Source organism: Vulpes lagopus, chromosome 4 (assembly GCF_018345385.1).
Source record: "Vulpes lagopus strain Blue_001 chromosome 4, ASM1834538v1, whole genome shotgun sequence".
In the NCBI taxonomy this organism is placed as follows: Eukaryota; Metazoa; Chordata; class Mammalia; order Carnivora; family Canidae; genus Vulpes; species Vulpes lagopus.
The window spans coordinates 113,925,286-113,945,168 of NC_054827.1; the positions used below are offsets into that span (position 1 = coordinate 113,925,286).

Below are 19,883 nucleotides of genomic sequence, written 5' to 3' on the forward strand. Positions count from 1 at the left end.
GTATCTCAGGGAGAGGACTCTTACTTCTTTGATACTGTTGGGCAGTAATGTTTGCAGCATCCACTCCAGACTGGAGCTCCTCCTTCTGCAGGGGATCAGCCTGACCACCCTGAGAAAAGCAAAGAACATTTATGTAAAGATTCTCATGGCTGTGCCTCCAGGCCTTACAGTTGTATCTCAATAGCAGTCACAGGGACAAAGTTCGGCCCTAAGTGGATGCATTAGGCTGCATCAGAGAAAGTGGTAGCCCTAGTGGGAACCAATGCCCTCACCAAATCTGGGGTAGAGGACTTTCCAGATACTAGCACATAAAAAAAAAGTTTGTAAGAAGCATCAAAATACTGATGTAAGATGTTTACAGCCTCATTAGCACATTAATACTGCTTGCTTTGGTCATAGATACTGGGAATCTGCAAAATGTGCACTTTTTGGGCCTTGTTCAGACAAAAAAGAAAGCCATTTGTGTTTGTTCTACCAGCCCCACTAAGTACAATTCCACAGTCTGCTCTTACTGCACATTAGTTAAGTACTTTCCCAGTGCTGGCCAGAGGAAACTAGTGATGTGTGTTTTTATGTAGGAAATTCCTAAAGTAAGAATGTAGGAGAGATTCAGGTTTTCCCCCCAGGGCTTTTCATTGGGGGGTTAAAAAGGATGCTTCAAGTGAAGGGGTAGTCAGGTTTGGAGGGTAGGTACTATTTATGCTTAAGAGGGTTTACAAGGACGCCTGGGTGGCTCAGGGGTTGAGTGTCTGCCTTTGGCTCAGGCGTGATCCCGGGGTCCTGGGATTGGGGCCCTGAGATCGAGTCCCGCATCAGGCTCCCTACAGGAAGCCAGCTTCTCCCTCTGCTTGTGTCTCTCATGAATAAATAAAATCTTTAAAAAAAAAAGGTTTACAGCTATAAAAGCAAACGAGAGCTAAAGACAATCTGTATTTTACCTGAGGATATTATAAAAACCTACATTAAGATGCAGGAAGTTATGCTAAAAACTATAGGTTATACTGTAACTATAGGGAAAAGAGATCCCACAAATATTTTTCAGCGAGAATACAAGATTCAAACAGCTGTATGTGAATGCCTGCCAGCCTGACCCACGATCCTCACCTGTCTCTTGTGCTGTCTGTCACTCAGGAGCTGCTTGAGGTACCAGTCCCCGTTTTGCTGCTGCAGCCCTCGAAGGCCCAGGGCTGGTGACTGCAGTGCCCGGAACAAGGCAGGTGCCACACCCTGCTCCAAAGCCAGGTCCACGTTTGCTAATGCAGAAGACGCTGAGGAGGGGGAAAGGCCACAGCTTATGAAAACGTTTTGTGGGGATCCCTGGGTGGCGCAGCGGCTTAGCGCCTGCCTTTGGCTCAGGGCGCGATCCTGGAGACCCGGGATCGAATCCCACATCAGGCTCCCGGTGCATGGAGCCTGCTTCTCCCTCTGCCTGTGTCTCTGCCTCTCTCTCTCTCTGTGACTATCATAAATAAATAAAAATTAAAAAAAAAAAAAAAAGAAAAAAAGAAAACGTTTTGTGAGCATCACAGCTTACATCACTTTCCTTCCCCTAAGCCAACCTCAATTTCAGAAGAGCGAAATATAGCTCAGATGGCCTTTGTTCTGGAATATCCCAGAAGCACAAGATCTTGGAATTGGAAGAGAACCTTAAATTGCTCAAGTGCAGGGGTCCCCAACTGGACTGTTTGTCAGTTAACAGATTCCTGGAGCATGCCTCAGACCTACTGAAAAGCTTTCAGATACAGACACCTTAGCACTATGGGGGTAGCAATATGAGGCACCAGTCAAAACCAACACATGTCTAAATTCCCTCTAAATGCCAAGTTGTTGTCTAGATAAAACTATTAAACAGGAGGTTTCTCCCACAGCAATCTGTGAAAGTTTTCACCCTGGTGTTGATGCTTGGATACATCCAATCCCTCTTTCCCTCAGTCTACCCCAGATTAAGGAACTTTCATTCCTTCTTAACAGCATCAGTCTGAATCCCTTCATTATCCAGCTGCCTCCTGAACACACTCTACTAGGACAGTGAGTGCCCAGATAGAGAGGGTGGTCTGAGCGCAGGGTAGAGGCAATTAATACCCTCAATCCTCTCTACCTCTAGTCACTTGAAGTCACACAAGGTCTTTAACATCTGGCAGTGAAAACCTAGATGCTCCTTCATCTGAAAGTAATAAAGACACCTTCTTCACAGTGTTGTTGATAAGATTAAACAAAATTACATATGTAAAAGCACTTTTTATGTTGTAAAATAAATAAGGAATTAGGCTAGCAGTCAGAATAAGGTATTTTCTGACTTCAAAAATAATAGCCACTGGGAAGCAATCCTTACCGTATGATTTTGTTTCCCTATTTTTAGAAAACAAGAATTCTCCCTCCATGCTCCATTCAGGGATGAACATCTGATTTTTATCACCAAAGTAGCAAAACAAATCAATAACAACATACCAAAAATCAAAGTATTTGGGGTATAGCAGCACTTAAAATTTTTAAATGTTTTAATGTTTTCATTAGTAAAAAAAAAAAAAAAAATGAATACAAGGCGTTAAAGGAAAAATTTTAAATCTCTATGGATTTGTAGACTCAGTGTAGACTCCTAAGAGACTATTCTCTCCTTCCCAATGATTATACCTGCAATTCTGCTAACTCATCACCACACCAAGGTGATGGCTACTCCTCCATGTGATCCTTAGCCAACTAACTATCCATTCCTTCAACACCATTTACTGAGCAGCTGCTTTGTGCTGCAAATACAGCTATGAACAAAACAAATGATCTCTGTCTTGGTGAAGATTTTATAGGAGTGGGGACAGAAAATACAATCAACACAGGTTAACAACCAGGCTTTCTCTAGGTATGTGATGCAGAATCTCAGAATATCTATCTACAAAACCATCTAGTCAATTATGCTTTTACTTTAAAGCATACTTACTACATAAATATGTAAATATTTAAATAAACATTTACTGACATTCACACTATAAAGACGATAAAGGTTAGAACACTAAATACTTTCTTCCATTAGGCTTTAATTAATTTTCTTTGTTCTACTAAGAAAGTAAATAAAAACTTTTTCTCATTTTGAACTATTTGACCAGCAGCCTTCTCCTGGGGCAGTGGCTTCAACGCCGGTTCTCAAGCCCTCACAGAAAGAATCTTATCTATAATTATGTTAAGATAATTCCTGGGACCTAAAGCTCTTGTATCTTGCTAGCACACAACTTTCTCTTGCCTAGACTTGCTCTATGATTAGGAAACAATTGTCCCTCTTTGGGGAATCCTGCCTTATCCTCACCTTATCTATCCAGTGGAGGTTCTTATACAAACCTCCAAACTGTCATCACTCCTTTCTTTTTCTGTGACTGTACTTCATATGCCTTTGATACCTTCTAAGTAAGTTGCCCTAAAATTACTCACTTGCATGTCTATCTTCCCTACTATGTTGAAAGCTATTTGAGGGAATTTTGAAGGAATTTTTTTTAAAGATGTATTTATTTATCTGAGAGAAAGAGAGAGAGAGAGACAGTGGAGGGGGAAGGGCAGAGGGAGAAGGAGAGAAAGAATCCCAAGCACGACACAGGTTTTGATCTCACTGCCCTGAGTTCATAACCTGAGCTGAAATCAAGAGTGGGACATTTAACCAAGTGAGCACCCAGGGGCCCCTAAGTCGAACACTTCAAAAATGTACAGCTACAGCTCTTTCCCCCACAGGTTTATAATGGACTCTCAGACTTTACCTGGCTCTCTGTAGCCAGGTAAAGCTACAACGGTTACAGAACCATAAAGAACATAGCAGAAAAAAAACCACCCTTATTGAAACAAAGAGTGTTTTATGCACTGTTATACAGCAGGAGACATGTGGGACTTTCTTCTCACATAGACAAGTATAAAAGACTGGTTTATATTTGTTGGCCTAAGTATTCATACAGATACAGTATAACACATTCACCAATATGTGAATGGTACTATTACTCCGTTCAGAAAACAGTAGCTTAAATGAACCAGAATGGAACAGAATACAAAGACTCCCGGTCAGGCTTTAGAGCTCCTGATCATACAGAGTTGGCAAAATCTTGTAGTCTCAGTAGTTACTCAGAGCATTGGTTCAAGGGAGAAATTAGGGCCTCCCAATGAACAGAGAGGATATGGATTACTATTACTACTGTTATTATTATCTTGAGCAAAACAAGGTCAAGCCTGGTTGAAATCAAATAAGCTTTTTAGTTCTTTTGGTGAGTCTAACCATTACACTAGGAATTACAGAGGTTTCAAAAGAAGCAGAACTCATAAATAATCTGTACTCAAAGAATTTATAGAGATGTCAGAAACTAAGACAGGCCATATAAGACAATATATATATAAAATTGAGTATCAAATTGTGTAGTTGGTCTTTAAGTGCCATGGGAGAACTGGAATGGGCACAGGTGAGAACTGAGCTGGACCAGTGATGGGTATAATTTGGATCAGGTAAGAGATAAGGCATGAGGGCATTATAGTGAGAATACATGATTAGCAAAAGCTATAATAACGCTAATGTTTATTACTGAGTACTCACTAAATACCAGGCAATTTGCATGCATTATTTCACCATCTGTAGTACAAGTCTGTGCCACAGGTGTCCCAAGTCAATACCTATTAGTAAGAGGCCAAGAGACCAAGGCCCAGGTCTGAGCCACTCCACAGTGGGACTCTTCCATGAGTCATGAAATGAACAGAGTGAATATGGGAGACAATTAGGCAAATGAGTTTGTACAGAGAATTGTATGCATAAAATACCATATAAAAAACTCCACTAGGCTAGGGGTCTGCCTTTTGTCCATCAAATTATAAGGAACCTATGCAAGTTCTTTAGTGAAAGTGACAAAATGAAAATGACATTTTCAAGATATGAATTCCTCAAAAGTATGTAACATATATACACAAAAATCAGTATGAATGATATAAACTCATTTTTGTTTAACTATATTTTTAAACATATGCATAAAAATCTCAGTAGTAGTGGGGCACCTGGGTGGCTCAGTCAGTTAAGTGTCTGCCTTTGGCTCAGGTTATGATCCTGGGTCTTAGGACCGAGCCCCATGATCGACCTCCCTGCTCAGTGAGGAGTCTGCTTCTCTTTCGTCTTCTGCCCCTCCCCCTGCTTGTTCTCTTTCTCTCTCAAATAAATAAATACATAAAATCTTTTAAAAAATCAATACTGGTCATTTCTAGAGAACAGGGGTCCAATTTTTTATGGGTTTTTTTGTTTATGTCTGAATAATTTGCATTACTGTTTAAAAGAAAAATGAAATTACAAAATTAATTTAAAATTGAAAAATAGGGGTGCCTGGATGCACAGTCCATTAGGCCTTCTACTCTTGGTTTCAGCTCAGGTCCTGATCTCAGGGTTGTGAGAACAAGCCCTGCATTGGGCTCCACACTCAGCAGAGTCTGCCTGAGATCTCTTTCTCCCTCTGCCCCTTCCCCCTGCTATCTCTCTCTAAATAATAAAATCCTTTTTAAAAATAAATATAAATATAAATATAAATATAAACAGGGGCACCTAGGTGGCTCAGGTGGTTAAGCATTTGACTCTTGATCTCAGCTTAGGTCTTGATCTCAGGGTCATGAGTTCAAGCCCTGTAGTGGGCTCCATGCTGGACATGAAGCCTACTTAAAAATATAAATAAGGGGCAGCCCAGGTGGCTCAGCGGTTTAGCACTGCCTTCAGCTCAGGGTGTGATCCTGGAGACCCGGGATCCAGTCCCACGTCAGGCTCCCTGCATGGAGCCTGCTTCTCCCTCTGCCTGTGTCTCTGCCTCTCTCTCTCTGTCTCTCATGAATGAATAAATAAATAAAATCCCTATTTAGATTTTTTTAAGAGTATTAACCCAGGGTGAAAGAGTTAAATTAACCAAGATAAATCCAGAAGCTGCAATAGATGAGTAGACAGAAGAGGGAGGACCTACCTAAGGATGATGGCAGCTGAGACAGAAGACATATGAACACAAGAAAACAGTAGTAGTAAGCAATAGTTCCTAAACAAGTCCACTGATACCTAAAATAAATAAACTTACACTACATTATCAGTCCAAGAATAGATCAACACTCACATTATTCTGTAACATCCCGCAGCTACCTGACTCAGGGACATACTTACTATTGACTTTGTTTATATTGCCTTGAATTTCAGCTTGAGTGAGCAGCTCCTCATAAACATCCCTTTCTCTCTCAGAGTTTTCTGTCTGAAGATGAGTAAAAAGTGTAACAGATCAGTTCAGGTCTCTAAGAAGACCTAAGAAACACACTTGTATTCCTCCCCCAAACATGACAGAACAAAGAGTAAGTGTATGGCTTAAAATCCTTAATGAAGCACAGAGTGGAATGTTACACAACATTTAACTAAAAATGTAAAAAGCAGATCCACCTATTAACGACAAGCCCAAGGGTGCTTCCAGAGTTGGGCATGAGCAGGAAGCACTGCTGAACCCTGCCCTGCTCCCTTGTGAGCTTGCATCCTTGCCTCAGACCTGAGCAGAACAGGCACACCCAAGAACCAGATCACAGAACTTCTCATTGGTTTGCACAAAATTCAAGGATAAAAGTTAAAATGGAATCAAATACCAAAGGCTATATACTGTGTAAATCCATTTCGTTTATATATAATTCTTAAAAAGGTAAATATAGTGATCTGTTCAGATTGGGGGTTGCCTGGGGTCAGGGTGGGAAGGAGGGGATGGGGAGCAGTAGAGGCTGACTATGAAGAGAGACCTGGGGACTTTAGGGAGGATTGTTTTATAACCACACACATTTGTCAAAACCCATCAAACCATACATGTAAAATGAGTAAATTTTACTGTGTATAAATTATACTTCAAGAAAACTGATTTTAGGGGGATCCCTGGGTGGCTCAGCAGTTTAGCGCCTGCCTTTGGCCTAGGGTATGATCTTGGAGTCCTGGGATTGAGTCCAGCATCAGGCTCCCTGCATGGAGCCTGCTTCTCCCTCTGCTTGTGTCTCTGCCTCTCTCTCTCTGTATATCTCTCATGAATAAATAAATAAAATCTTAAAAAAAAAAAAGAAAACTGATTTTTAAAATGGAGTTATATCCAACAATGAAAGAATATAAATCAATTAAAAAGAACAGATGTTCCATTTTTACCCTGTTTTTAGCGTTTGTCATTTTCTCCTGCTTGGCCTCATAAAGCACATCCTGGTAAGTGGATGCCAAGGGCTCTTCAAGATTTACAAGCATGGCGTTGGGGTTTCTCAGAGCCACAAATGTGTCGGCTGGAATTCTATGGTCAATGGCCTCATTAATGGCAATAACGGCCGCATGTACTAAAAGAAAAAATTCAAAACATAGAACACTGGGGTTATACAGAGTAAGAGATTACATGACACATCCAGAACAACATCACAACCCCCTATTGCAGGAAAAGGTTTGTTTTGATAGAGAAAAATGATGACTGGGGTTAGAGGAATGGCTCCCCAAAATCCTATAAGCCTAGTAGTCTCTTCCTAGATATACAAAGCCACAGTTCTCCCTGTGATCCCATGTCTGGGATGCTGAGTTTGGAATCTCACTGAGAAATATTAGTAAAGAGCCTTGTAAGGAGCATAAATGATGAAAATGTTCACCTTTAATCATCATGTATATACCATAAAAAAAAAAAAAAGAAACCCAAAGGACACTGAAATGTATAACTCACTTTCTAAATGCTTTCATTTTCATTGAAATCAATCACTTACTTCCAATAGCAATAGCACAGAAGTCCATTGCAGTGTTAAACTACCTCTATTGGCCTAAGTTGGCTAGCAAAATTCCTAGTGTCCAAGATCACTGAAAGTGGTAGCACCAATCCCATTTGAACCCACAAAATTTCTCTCTTCTTACATGCAGCTTCATCCACTGAGAGTTCATTGGCCAGGATGCCCCCGATCTTGCTGAAGGCAGGCATCTGGATCCCGTACTTCTCCAGTTCAATCTTCATATTGTTGATTTCCTCTTCTACAGGAAGAGAAAGATGAAGATGCAGGCAAGCAAGTTAAGCACCTTCCCAGAACTTAGAGAAGGAAACAGATTCCCCAACTACAAAATGGGATGAAGTGGTGGCTACCTCCCAGGATTGAAGGACTTAATAAGAAGATATATGGAAAGCAATGAACATAGTACCTGGCAAAAAGCATACACTCAGTAGACATTAACTATTATTACTATTAACAAGAGCATCAAAAGTAAATATAACATGAGAAACAGCCCTACAGAAAATAGTTTCTCAAACTGCTACTTGCGGCATTTCCTACAACGAACTAACTAACTTATGAATGGAACAGCTTTGAAGGGAGCTCAGCAACAAGTGACCCACAAGCCGACCAAATGTCTTCAGATGCTAAGGTACTAGCCGCTATTAAACTATTCTGCTTCAAAGGCAGGAAGCCAAATGATAAAGAAAACAACATGTAAGGTTTAGTCCTTTGCCCTAGGTCTGGTGAACAACTTCCCTAGAAGGAAAAATGTCATAGATAAAAGTTTTTATTAAATTTAAAGTTCCCAAGTCTACAAAATAATAATCAGTTCAAAAGACTTGAATCTATATTAGCTCCTAACCAATATCACCACCATTTGTTTTCTACCCAAGCCCCCACCTATTCAAGCATCTGACAATAACAAACACACACAGAATAAGGTAAATACACTACATTTTTTAATTAAATTGTCACCTCTGCATTGTCTCATTCCCCCCCTACACACCCCTTACTTTGCTCACTGTTGGTACTTGCTAAAATGAGAAAACAGAGTTTGAAATTCCCAGTTTAGCACTCTATTCAACACAGAAGTTACTTATACTTCTTTGATCTCTTTTGCCAGAGTATTTTTAAACCCCTATGTCTTTAAGATTGGAACTGTTGACTCTCCAGGCTATTTCGACATAAATCAAGCATTTCCTGCCAAGTTTATAACTCCTTACCTGTGAAGTCAACCTTTCCATATAGGTCTTGAATCTGAGGAGCCAGGCCTAGTTTGAACAGGTACAAACTAGAAGACACGATATGCAAAAAGAGTTAGGCTGCCCAGCTGCACCTAGCTGCTGCTCTTAGGTTAAAGGGGAAAGTCAGTATAAAGAGCAGAAACATTCTGAATATACCCCTGAATGCTACCATATTCCCCTTTGCAGTTACCATACTTTACCTCAGGACTTTTTCTGAGTTTTACAAAATATTGTCCTAGAAAGTCACATAATGCAAAAAACACTGGACTGGGAATCAGAAGACACAAGTTCAAGTCCCTGTTCTGGTTTAAATCTGGTGTGTAATTAGATGGTAATATACATGTGAATATAATCATTCTAAGTGGAGAAATCTTCATTCTCATTCTCCTTCTGTGATCAAAAAGCTTTAACTAACAAGATACTTATAAAAGTATCGTGAAAATGATTCAAGGGATGCCTGGGTGACTCAGTGGTTGAGCGTCTGCCTTTGGCTCAGGTTGTGATCCTGGGGTCCTGGGACTGAGTCCCACATTGGGCTCCCTATAGGGAGGCTGCTTCTCCCTTTGCCTATGTCTCTGCCTCTCTCTCTGTGTGTCTCTCATGAATAAATAAAATCTTTAAAGGGGCAGCCCGGGTGGCTCAGCGGTTTAGCACCGCCTACAGCTCAGGGCATGATCCTGGAGACCCAGGATGGAGTCCCTAGTCAGGCTCCTGCATAGAGCCTGCTTCTCCCTCTGCCTATGTCTCTGCCTCTCTCTCTCCTCTCTGTATGAATAAATAAATAATATCTTTAAAAAAATAAAATAAAATAAAATAAAATCTTTAAAAAAAATGATTCCAAAAAAAGTCTTATGTAAACTGAATTCATACTACTGATGGAAAAGTTTCATTCAGGTAATTAATGATTTTTAAATAAACATTATATATCCTTACTGTTTAAATAAAAAAAAAAGAAATCTATTTGGCTTAAATCTCATGAAGGAAGGAACAATAAAAGTCTTGTTCACCAGTGTCTACCCAAAACCTGGTATGTACTAATAAATATTAATGTTTCACAGATGGAGAGATGGATAAGCCAATGTCTATAAGCCTGAGTTAGCTTAAGTGGAATCTAAGGACCTAGCAGATCAGAATCAGTAAGTTAGAAGTGCATTTTGCAGGGAAGGACATGAGCAAGACACTGATGGTCTAGTGGTAAGGGAGTAAATAAAAAACACCGAAGAAACAAATCACAGAAACTCAACAGAGCAATCCACAGTTTTTGTAAATAATCTATAAACCTCAGTTTTATCTAAACACAAATATGGATCATGTATATTACATTCACAGAACTGATCAGAATTTCAATTGTGTATAATAAACCCAAATGTATAATCCAAAAACAAGTATTCTAAAAATACATTCTGATTTATATAGAGTAGCTAATTATTTTCTCAGTTAAGTACAAGTATGATGATATGCATATGATTAAGTACTTTTATTAAGACTAAAATACTCAAAATGGAACTATATATATATATATAAAGTCCCCCTCAAAAATTTTTTAATCTATTCAACAAATTTTCCAAAGCAAAATAGCCAATAACATTCTATACCTGTAATATGTACCCATTCTATATATTATTTCTCCCATATAGTATGTCCCACACCTGCATTCCAAATTAATAAGAATAGTTTTCTTCAGTAATTTTTTCCTCTTTTTATTTCTTCTTGGAATGAAGAAAGTGGCTGCCGCACTTTAAGAAATTTTAAGAATGTCACTTTTAGAGCCTCAAGAAGAGTGAGTTCATTTTTAAGGTCTTTCAATGGTAAAATAAAGTAATGATATCACTAGCTGATATAAATACAGTAGAGAAAAAGATTAGATACTGGCACCATCTCTCTTTTATATCATTTTAATTATTGGGAATATTTTAAGGAAATGCTGGAGTTATATAAACATAACCATAATGGCCAGTCAGATCCTCTTGCCCAGAACTGAAAGTACTCCACCTCAAAGCTGAAACTTTAGATCCTACCAGTAAACAATCTTTGCTCTTGTTTTCCCATGCCTACCTCTACAAATAACTGTTAGGTCCCTATAACAGTAAACCTGTGATTGAGATCAGGTTCATTTTTCTTCTTCTTTTTTCCTAGCAAAGCTATACTTTCTAGCAACAGGGGAAAGGAGGCTATGGATTCCTATTATCTTTGCTGCCCTCAGAGTAACCTGTTACTATGCTGATCCCAAAGATTGTTAATAAGGGCTCTTAAACACAAACGCAACAGGTGCTTAGGAAAGAGAATCTAAATTTAGTACAGTCCACAATCCCTGATCTAAATTCTTTGGGCAGATACGAATTTAGGATTCCTCAGATATTAGAAAGGCTTTATAGTATACACAGAATTACATGACGTCTGTTTACTTAAAGTATGTACAGTATTATAAAACACACCCAGCAAGCCTTGAGGCAGCACCCCTAAACAATTACTTTTTTTTTAAGATTTATTTATTTATTCATGAGAGACACACACACACACACAGAGAGAGAGAGAGAGGCAGAGACACAGGCAGAGGGAGAAGCAGGCTCCATGCAGGGAGCCTGACGTGGGACTTGATCCCGGGACTCTAGGATCATGCCTTGGGCCGAAGGCAGACGCTAAACCACTGCGCCACCCAGGGATCCCCAAATACATTACTTTTCTGCAAAGTAACATACATATAATCACAGTAAGGACAGAAATATTCTAAATAACATCAATTCTGATCAGATTTTGCCAACAAATGAGTTTGAACCAAGCCTAAATATAATTTTCAGCTTTTACATTTCTTTTGAATTTAGGATACAGGACTATGGGCCAATTTAATCCCAAAATCAATTCTTAGATATCAGAGGAAATGGAAATAAAGTATACAAATACATGTGAAATAATAAAGAATTGTGGTTGGGACGCCTGGGTGGCTCAGCAGTTGGGCATCTCCTTTCGGCTCAGGGCATGATCCTGGGATCTGGGATTGAGTCCCTCATCAGGCTCCTTACAGGGAGCCTGCTTCTCCCTCTGCCTGTGTCTCTGGCTCTCTGTGTCTCTCATGAATAATAAAATCTTAAAAAAAAAAAAAAAAAAAGAATTGACGTCTTCTCTGGGGGTGGAATATAATCCAGAAAAATAATTTAGCAAGACTAAATACAGTAAATATCTCTGCAATGATGCCAGTCAAGACTTTTAAAAAGAGAGAAAAAAGAAAAGAGAAAAGCAAAGCAAACAAGCAAGAAGGGAGAAAACAGAGAGATAATGCTTCTCTGTTAACCAAAATCGAAAAGGGAGAAAGTGCCTCACCCCACACAGCAGAGTGTGGAGCCGACCTCGATCACTGCTGTACTACATGGTAAAGAAGAGGTTCCAAGCAGGTCTAAACTGCCTAGATATCAAGGGCTGCCAGCCTTTAAGGAAAAACACTCCAGGAAGGAAAGAAGTCATAAATCACCAACCAGAACACATTGCTCTGTATATAATTTCTTTTTTTTTTTTAAGATTTATTTAGTTATTTATTTATGATAGACAGAGAGAGAGAGAGAGAGAGAGGCAGAGACACAGGCAGAGGGAGAAGCAGGCTCCATGCCAGGAGCCCGATGTGGGACTCGATCCCGGGACTCCAGGATCGCGCCCTGGGCCAAAGGCAGGCGCTAAACCGCTGAGCCACCCAGGGATCCCCGCTCTGTATATAATTTCTAAGTACAGGTTGCATATTAAAGAGAAATGAAAAACAACTGTGGACTTTCTGATTCTGACGCCATCATGAGAAAGGCACAGTTAATTCTTCATCTCCAAATCAGAGAATTTGAGGGCCTGCGAGCCAGGTCACATTGCAGAGAGCTATGGCTGTGGAACACACAAAGTGGAGTTTCACCAGCTAGGCCTCTTGTCTGGCAAGTTCAGAAATCCATTGTAGGTATAACCTTCACAAGGTTATCAATTCAGACAGACCTCACTGTAACACAGAGCCAATCACAATATTCAGAATTAAACTGATTTTGGCTCAGACACATATATTTGAAATTGCTACAATCTGAACATTCCCCTAGATACAACCCACTCCTAAATAACTTTTAAAAATCCTAAAAAATAAAAAAATAAAAAAAAATCCGTATGTTACTCTTGTCTGACATTATGCCATGTACCTTAGAGAGAAGAAAAAGAAATGAAAGGCATGACCTCTGTCCCTAAGATGCTAATAATATAATAAAGAGAAAGTAAACATATGAAAGAAACAATAGAACTAAGAAACACATGGGTTTAGACCAAGGAATGAACTGGAGTCACTGGAAATCACAAAAGTTCACCAAGAAGGTGGAAATTGAATTAAAACTTGACTGGATATAGACACAAACATGAAGTGTCGCCTGATAAAAGAAAGCACCATTTCCTTTTTTTCATTTATAGGGCAAAAAATATCCCTTCAATCTAGAGGGCAGAAAGGAAGATTTGTTACAATGTGTGATTTTGATACAAACATTTATTGACTAGCTACTATATTGCTAGAGGCATCTAAGTACTAGAGACACAAAGATAAAGAGTAACAGAAATAGGCCCTGCCTGGGAGGAGTCCACAGAGAGCAAGCAATAAGAACTAATAACCAGAGTAGGATGTAAAAGCCCTATGCTTGAAGTAAGAGGTATGTGCAAATACTAGAAGAGCACAAGGATGGGAAGTAGCTAATTCTATTTGAGGGAGAAAAAGTAAAAGGAAGGTATCAGTGAACAGGTAGCATTCCACAGTAGCAGCTAGAGAAGAGCATGGGTCAAACTAGGGAGTAAAGCGGCATTTAGGCAGCAGAAACAGAATAACCCAAGGCACAGAGCCAGTGCTGTCCACTAGTTTTCAGCTACATTCTTTCTTTTGTGGGTCTCACATGAATTCCAGGGATCCCAAGGATCTGGCACATGTTGGATCAAACTGGAGACAACAGACTTCTCATGGGTCAATATTATTCATATATTCATATAGATAATTAACATGTACACATACAGGATGACTTGTAAAATGGGTAGCCTGAGCAAAGAAACCCCATCTGCATGTCCCACTTACTTCTACCACCTTCTCGTTTAGCCCTATGGCCATCAGGTAAATCTGTACAACTCTGATATGGTTCTATCATATCTACTGAACCCCACCCTCCCTCCACACACATCACCTCTTCCTTCCAATACAGTACACTTCACTGATTCTAAGAGCCAAGGACCTGAAATTAAGCCATCTTCAAAATCTGCTATGAAATTATGAAAAAAAATATATTTTGTTTCAGTTCCTATTTATCATATTTGTTTGGCATAAACATTACCTAATGAACAAATGGCTTGGTGAGAGCCTAGAAAAACCAAATAAATTAAAAATCAACCATTTGATATTTGCTGGCTTTATTTGAAGATTTTTATAAAATTTAATCATACTACCAAAGTATTAAGACATGGTGGTTGTGGGGAGCCCGGTGGCTCAGCGGTTTAGCGTCACCTACAGCTCAGGGCGTGATCCTGGAGACCTGGGATCAAGTCCCATGTCAGGCTCCCTGCATGGAGCCTGCTTCTCCCTCTGCCTGTGTCTCTGCCTCTCTCTCTCTCTCTCTCTCTGTGTGTGTGACTATCATAAATAAAAAAATTTTTTTAAAAAGACAATAATAATCTATTTTATTTGGAAATCCTAAAGCTAATGCAAAAACTTTTTCATTACGCCATACACAAAAAGCTGTACATTCAATTCAGATGTTATTCCTAAATGGCTTTTTTTAAAAATTGAGATAGAGAATTGACATAAACATTACATTAGTTTCAGGTGTACAACATAATGATTCAATATACATATATATTGCAAAATGATCACCTCAATAAGTCTCCTTAACATCCACCACCACACATAATTATGGATTTTTTTTTTCCTTGTGCTAAGAAACTTTTAAAAATATATGTTTATTTAATTGAGAGAGAGAGAGAAAGAGCTTGAGTGGGACAGGAGGAGGGGCAGAGGGAGACAGAGAAAGCAGACTACCCCTGAGTGGGGAGCCTGATGTGGGCTCAATCCCAAGACCTTGAGATCATGACCTGAGCTGAAACCAAAAATTGGATGCTGAACTGACTGAGCCACCCAGGTGTCCCATGCTGAGAACTTTTAAGATCTACTCTCTTAGCAACTTTCAAGCATAAGGCTACATCATTATTAACTAAAACCCCCATGCAGTACATTATAATCCCAGAACTTAGTTAACTATTTTATAGCTGGAAGTCTGTAATGTTTGAGCTCCTTAACCCATTTTTGTCCCCACCCCAAAACCTCCACCTCTGGCAACTCAGCAATCTGTTCTCTGTGTCTATGTACACTGTTTATTTTACCACGAATATCTGATTACCTGAGTGCATGGATACAGTAGATACATCTTGGCATGTTTTTTCGATCATAGATATCTGTAGTTTCTGGGTAAAAAATCTAAGAAGGAATAAAAGAAGAACAGTAAGGTATCCATCCACTGGATCTTTCACCAATCATCAATAATATAAATAGAACGATTAGAAAATATTATGGGCATTCAGCAAGTAACTTCATTAGGGAGAACAGACAATTCATCTAAGTAATGCAAGGAATAAAATATGGTAATACAGAATAAAAAGCACTAGTTGGAAAAGCCTTATTTGGTTAACCCACTGAATTTTACCAGGTATGTGAAAGTGATTTGCTTACTGCAGACTCAGATACAGGCAGATGACACTCAGCTCTAGTGCAGTTTAAATCACCAGTAAATGTTGGAAACTTGAAAGCCCTGCAATCTTCCCAATTCCTGTCTATGGTGCCTACATTCATTAATAATTCAACAATGAACATTTACTTAGGTGCTTTCAGTTTGTGAACTCCTACATTTAGACACTGAAGAAAACTACAAAATATTATAATGTGTTATTGTGCAGGGATGCTTGGCTGGTTCATTTGGTGGAGTGTACAACTCAATCTCCAGGCTCTAAGTTCAAGTCCCACAATAGGTATAGAGATTACTTAAAATCTTTTTTAAAAATGTGTTACATGCTTGGAAGAAGAGAAAAGATACACAGATGAAGTAGCTAGAATATATAATATGTATGGGAATATGGAAGATCAGTAGTTATTCTGGGTACCACTTGCCACAAATAATCAATTACTTGTGTTATTATCTGTTTGACTACACACTACATGAAGGCAGGGACCAGGTCTATGCAATTCACTGCCACATCTTCAATGCCAAGCCCAGAGCCAAGGTCATGGAAGGGGCTCTACATTTAATGAATTAGTGAATGAGGCTGAATAGCAACATAGTAGGTTTAGATTGGATATAATCTTGAATTTCAAGATCTATCTTCATGGTGATGTGGCACCATACAATTCATTCTATAATTTAGGGGGAGGTAACAGTGATCTGGAGAAGGGAAAGACTGAATTCTGAGGCCGTCAGAAGAATCTGGATGAGCAGGGAAAGGCCTTAACCAAGGCAGGAGGAAGAGTACCACAGCACATTGTACCTATTAGAGTCCTTGACACATCATGTTTGTTTGTACCACAGCACCTTGTACCTATTAGAGTCCTTGACACATCATGTTTGTTTGTTTTCATGCTTTTCACACAATACCTACAGCTCTCGACTAGAAAGAATTGCCCCTGTCAAGAGATGAGATGTACTATAATCATCTTTTTGATAATTTTTCAAACTCTGCATGCTCACTTTCCAAGACAGATATGTCATTTCCTTAAGGGTGAAGATAACAGTCGTGTTGAGCCACCCTTCCCAAAAACAGTACAGAATACATTTTAGAAAATAACAAAAATACAGCTGGGTAGGGTAGGATGCAATTAGATTATGAGGACCTTGAAAGTCAGACAAGTTTGAACTTGATATGCAGGCCACAGAGAAGTCCCAGCTCTGAAGCCAAGGATAAAAAACAGCGCCTCAGGAAGATTTGACTGGAGACAGGACACAGGATATAATGAATAGTGGAGAAATTGAAGCTAAGGAGGCAGGCTGATAATCTCTTTCAACAGACAAAAGAAACATTTCAAATACATGAGGAAGGCTTGGGGGATAAGTGCATTTAGGAGTTCAAGGTAACCTCAAGATTTTGAGATGGGATGACTGGGGAAATGAGGACAGCCTACCATTTAGTATAGAGGAGGGGAGGTTCAGTTGGGGGAAAAGAAAGGTTTACTTTCAGATAGGAATTCTAGCTAATAGAAAGCTATTCAAGGAGAACTGTCCAGCAGCCATTTGAATACAATGTGTTTATAAGAAAGTCTTCAAAATAACTGAAACCATAAGAACAAGAATGTAGCTAAAATAAGGACTGCATCTTAAAGAACTCCCACCACTAGGATATGGGAGGTAGAACACATGAGGAAGACAGAGGACAGATTTAAAACAATGAAAAAATCAGGGATCCCTGGGTAGCTCAGCGGTTTGGCGCCTGCCTTCGGCCCAGGGCGTAGTCCTAGGGTCTTGGGATTGAGTCCCATGTCGGACTCCCTGCATGGAGCCTGTTTCTCCCTCTGCCTGTGTCTCTGCCTCATTCTCTCTGTCTCTCATGAATAAATTATAAATTATAAACACACACACACACACACAATGAAAAAAATCAAAGTCAAGGGGTGCCTGGCTGGCTGAGTCAAGAGAGCAGGTGAATCTTGATTTCGTGGTTATGAGTTCAAGCCCCACATTGGGTGTAGAGATTACTTAGAAATAAAATCTTAAAAAAAAAAAAAAAAATCAAGTCAAAATCACAAAATATTTCCTAGAGAGGTAGGTAGCCAACAGTACCAATTATAATAAAAAGACTAAAAGGATAAGAATCAAAAACTTATAACATTAAGTTCCTACAATTAGCCTATATGTACCATATTGAGAGATTAGGGAAGGCATTCCTGTAAACACTACATATGTATTGTCAATTATATATCATACAGTATATTATGGGCAACAGTTTTTCAGCTAAGTATCATTAGTCCACATTATTCAAGTCTTCTAGATCTAAGTCATGTAGGGTTGACATTTCAAGGCTGATAACCATGATAACCCTGTTGTCCCTGAAAGTCTTTGGGGAATTCTACATTTGTTGCAGTGGTGATCCAGGACAATATATTACCATTAGTAAACCAAAAAAGTAGTAAAATTAAATCATTAAAAAAGCATTTTGTAGTAAAAATACTACTAGTAAAAGTATATATTAATGAAGCTCTTAGTATTATTCAGAAGAGGTTAAATCACCACTGCCCATCAGGCATATTTCAGAAGAAACAGGTAGAAGACGGGACGCCTGGGTGGCTCAGTGGTTGAGCATCTGCCTTAGGCTCAGGTCATGATCCTGGGGTCCTGGGATTGAGTCCCACATCGGGCTCCCTGCATGGATCCTGCTTCTCCCTCTGCCTATGTCTCTGCCTCTCTCTGTGTGTCTCTCATGAATAAATAAAAATAATAAAAAGAAACAGGTACAAGAAGATATAGGTGCACAGAAAGGCAAAGTATGTTTAAGAACTTGACATACTGGGGATCCCTGAGTGGCTCAGCAGTTTAGCACCTGCCTTCCACCCAGGGCGTGATCCTGGAGTCCCAGGATCGAGGCTCAAATCGAGCTCCCTACATGGAGCCTGCTTCTCCCTCTGCCTGTTGTGTCTCTGCTTCTCTCTGTGTGTGTGTGTGTCTCTCATGAATAAATAAATAAAATCTTTAAAAAAAAAAAAAAAAAGAACTTGACATACTGCATTTCCTGACATTGGTGGGCCTAATTCTCAAACCTACCAGTGCAAGGAAGAAAGCTTCAGAACTTTGTTCTGAAAAAAAAAAGAGGACAAAGGCTAGTCTTCTGCAAAGACTTGACTCTGGATTTAACTCAATTCAAAACACATATGAAGAATTGAGCTTGGTGCTATGTTAAATACCAAATGTTCATCTCCCAGTGGTTCCAGCCACTTTGTGATCCTCCTTATCTCACTCTTTTTCAACAAAAATTTAGACTCTAAAAAAAAAAAAAAAAAATTTAGACTACAGGAAATTATAAAGAAAATAAAAACCACCCCTTAATCCGATCACACCAAAATAAAAACTATTATCTCCTTACCAACTTTTCCCAAAAATATTCACTTTTACACATAAAAATAGCAATCTCACCTTAGCCAGAACACAAACTCTTTTATAACTTTAGCCTATTTGGAGTTTTATTCTCCAGTTCACACCTCACAGACAATTTCCTTTGTCAATACAGATTAAAATCATCCTTTCTAATGGCTGTACTATTGTTTGACTGGCTGCAGCACAATTAATGCTCCTAGTGAAGGAACATGTGATTGTTATCAATTTTTCCTATCCTAAGCTATGCTGAAAAACCCTTATATGTCCATCTTTTCGGGCTTATCTGATTTGGGGGAGAGATAAATTCCTAGAAGTAGAATCCTTGGGATCCCTGGGTAGCGCAGCGGTTTGGCGCCTGCCTTTGGCCCAGGGCGCGATCCTGGAGACCCGGGATCGAATCCCACATCCGGCTCCCGGTGCATGGAGCCTGCTTCTCCCTCTGCCTATGTCTCTGCCTCTCTCTGTCTCTCTCTCTCTGTGACTATCATAAATAAATAACAATAAAAAGAAATAGTTCTTTCATACAATAAATATTTTTTTAAAAAAAAGAAGTAGAATCCTTAGGTCAAAGGATATGGAAAACAAAAAAGGTGTCCATGCCTCTAAGAGCTGACAACACAATATGGCCTTCTGGATTCAAGATAGGATGGAGGGGTGTGGAGGCTAGAGGTGGCAATCTCGGTAAGAGCAGTGCTAAATAAAATAAACTCCTAAGCAGAACACTCAAGGATGCACACTCACTCTAAACCCATCCAACTATACACATGAAATATGTGCATTTCTCCATGCCAACTGTACC

General features: G+C 39.4%; 1 protein-coding gene across 1 annotated transcript in view; it reads right to left on the reverse strand.

Moving 5' to 3' along the window:
* IQGAP1 (IQ motif containing GTPase activating protein 1) overlaps positions 1 to 19,883 on the reverse strand; it is a 106,725-nt gene that overhangs the window by 46,880 nt on the left and 39,962 nt on the right. The window contains exons 5-11 of the mRNA XM_041752036.1: positions 15,353 to 15,429; positions 8,952 to 9,019; positions 7,877 to 7,990; positions 7,142 to 7,320; positions 6,140 to 6,224; positions 1,105 to 1,268; positions 25 to 109 (exon numbers count right to left, since the gene is read on the reverse strand). Of these exons, the coding sequence (XP_041607970.1) occupies positions 25 to 109; positions 1,105 to 1,268; positions 6,140 to 6,224; positions 7,142 to 7,320; positions 7,877 to 7,990; positions 8,952 to 9,019; positions 15,353 to 15,429 (772 nt within the window). The remainder of the gene's footprint in view (positions 1 to 24; positions 110 to 1,104; positions 1,269 to 6,139; positions 6,225 to 7,141; positions 7,321 to 7,876; positions 7,991 to 8,951; positions 9,020 to 15,352; positions 15,430 to 19,883) is intronic.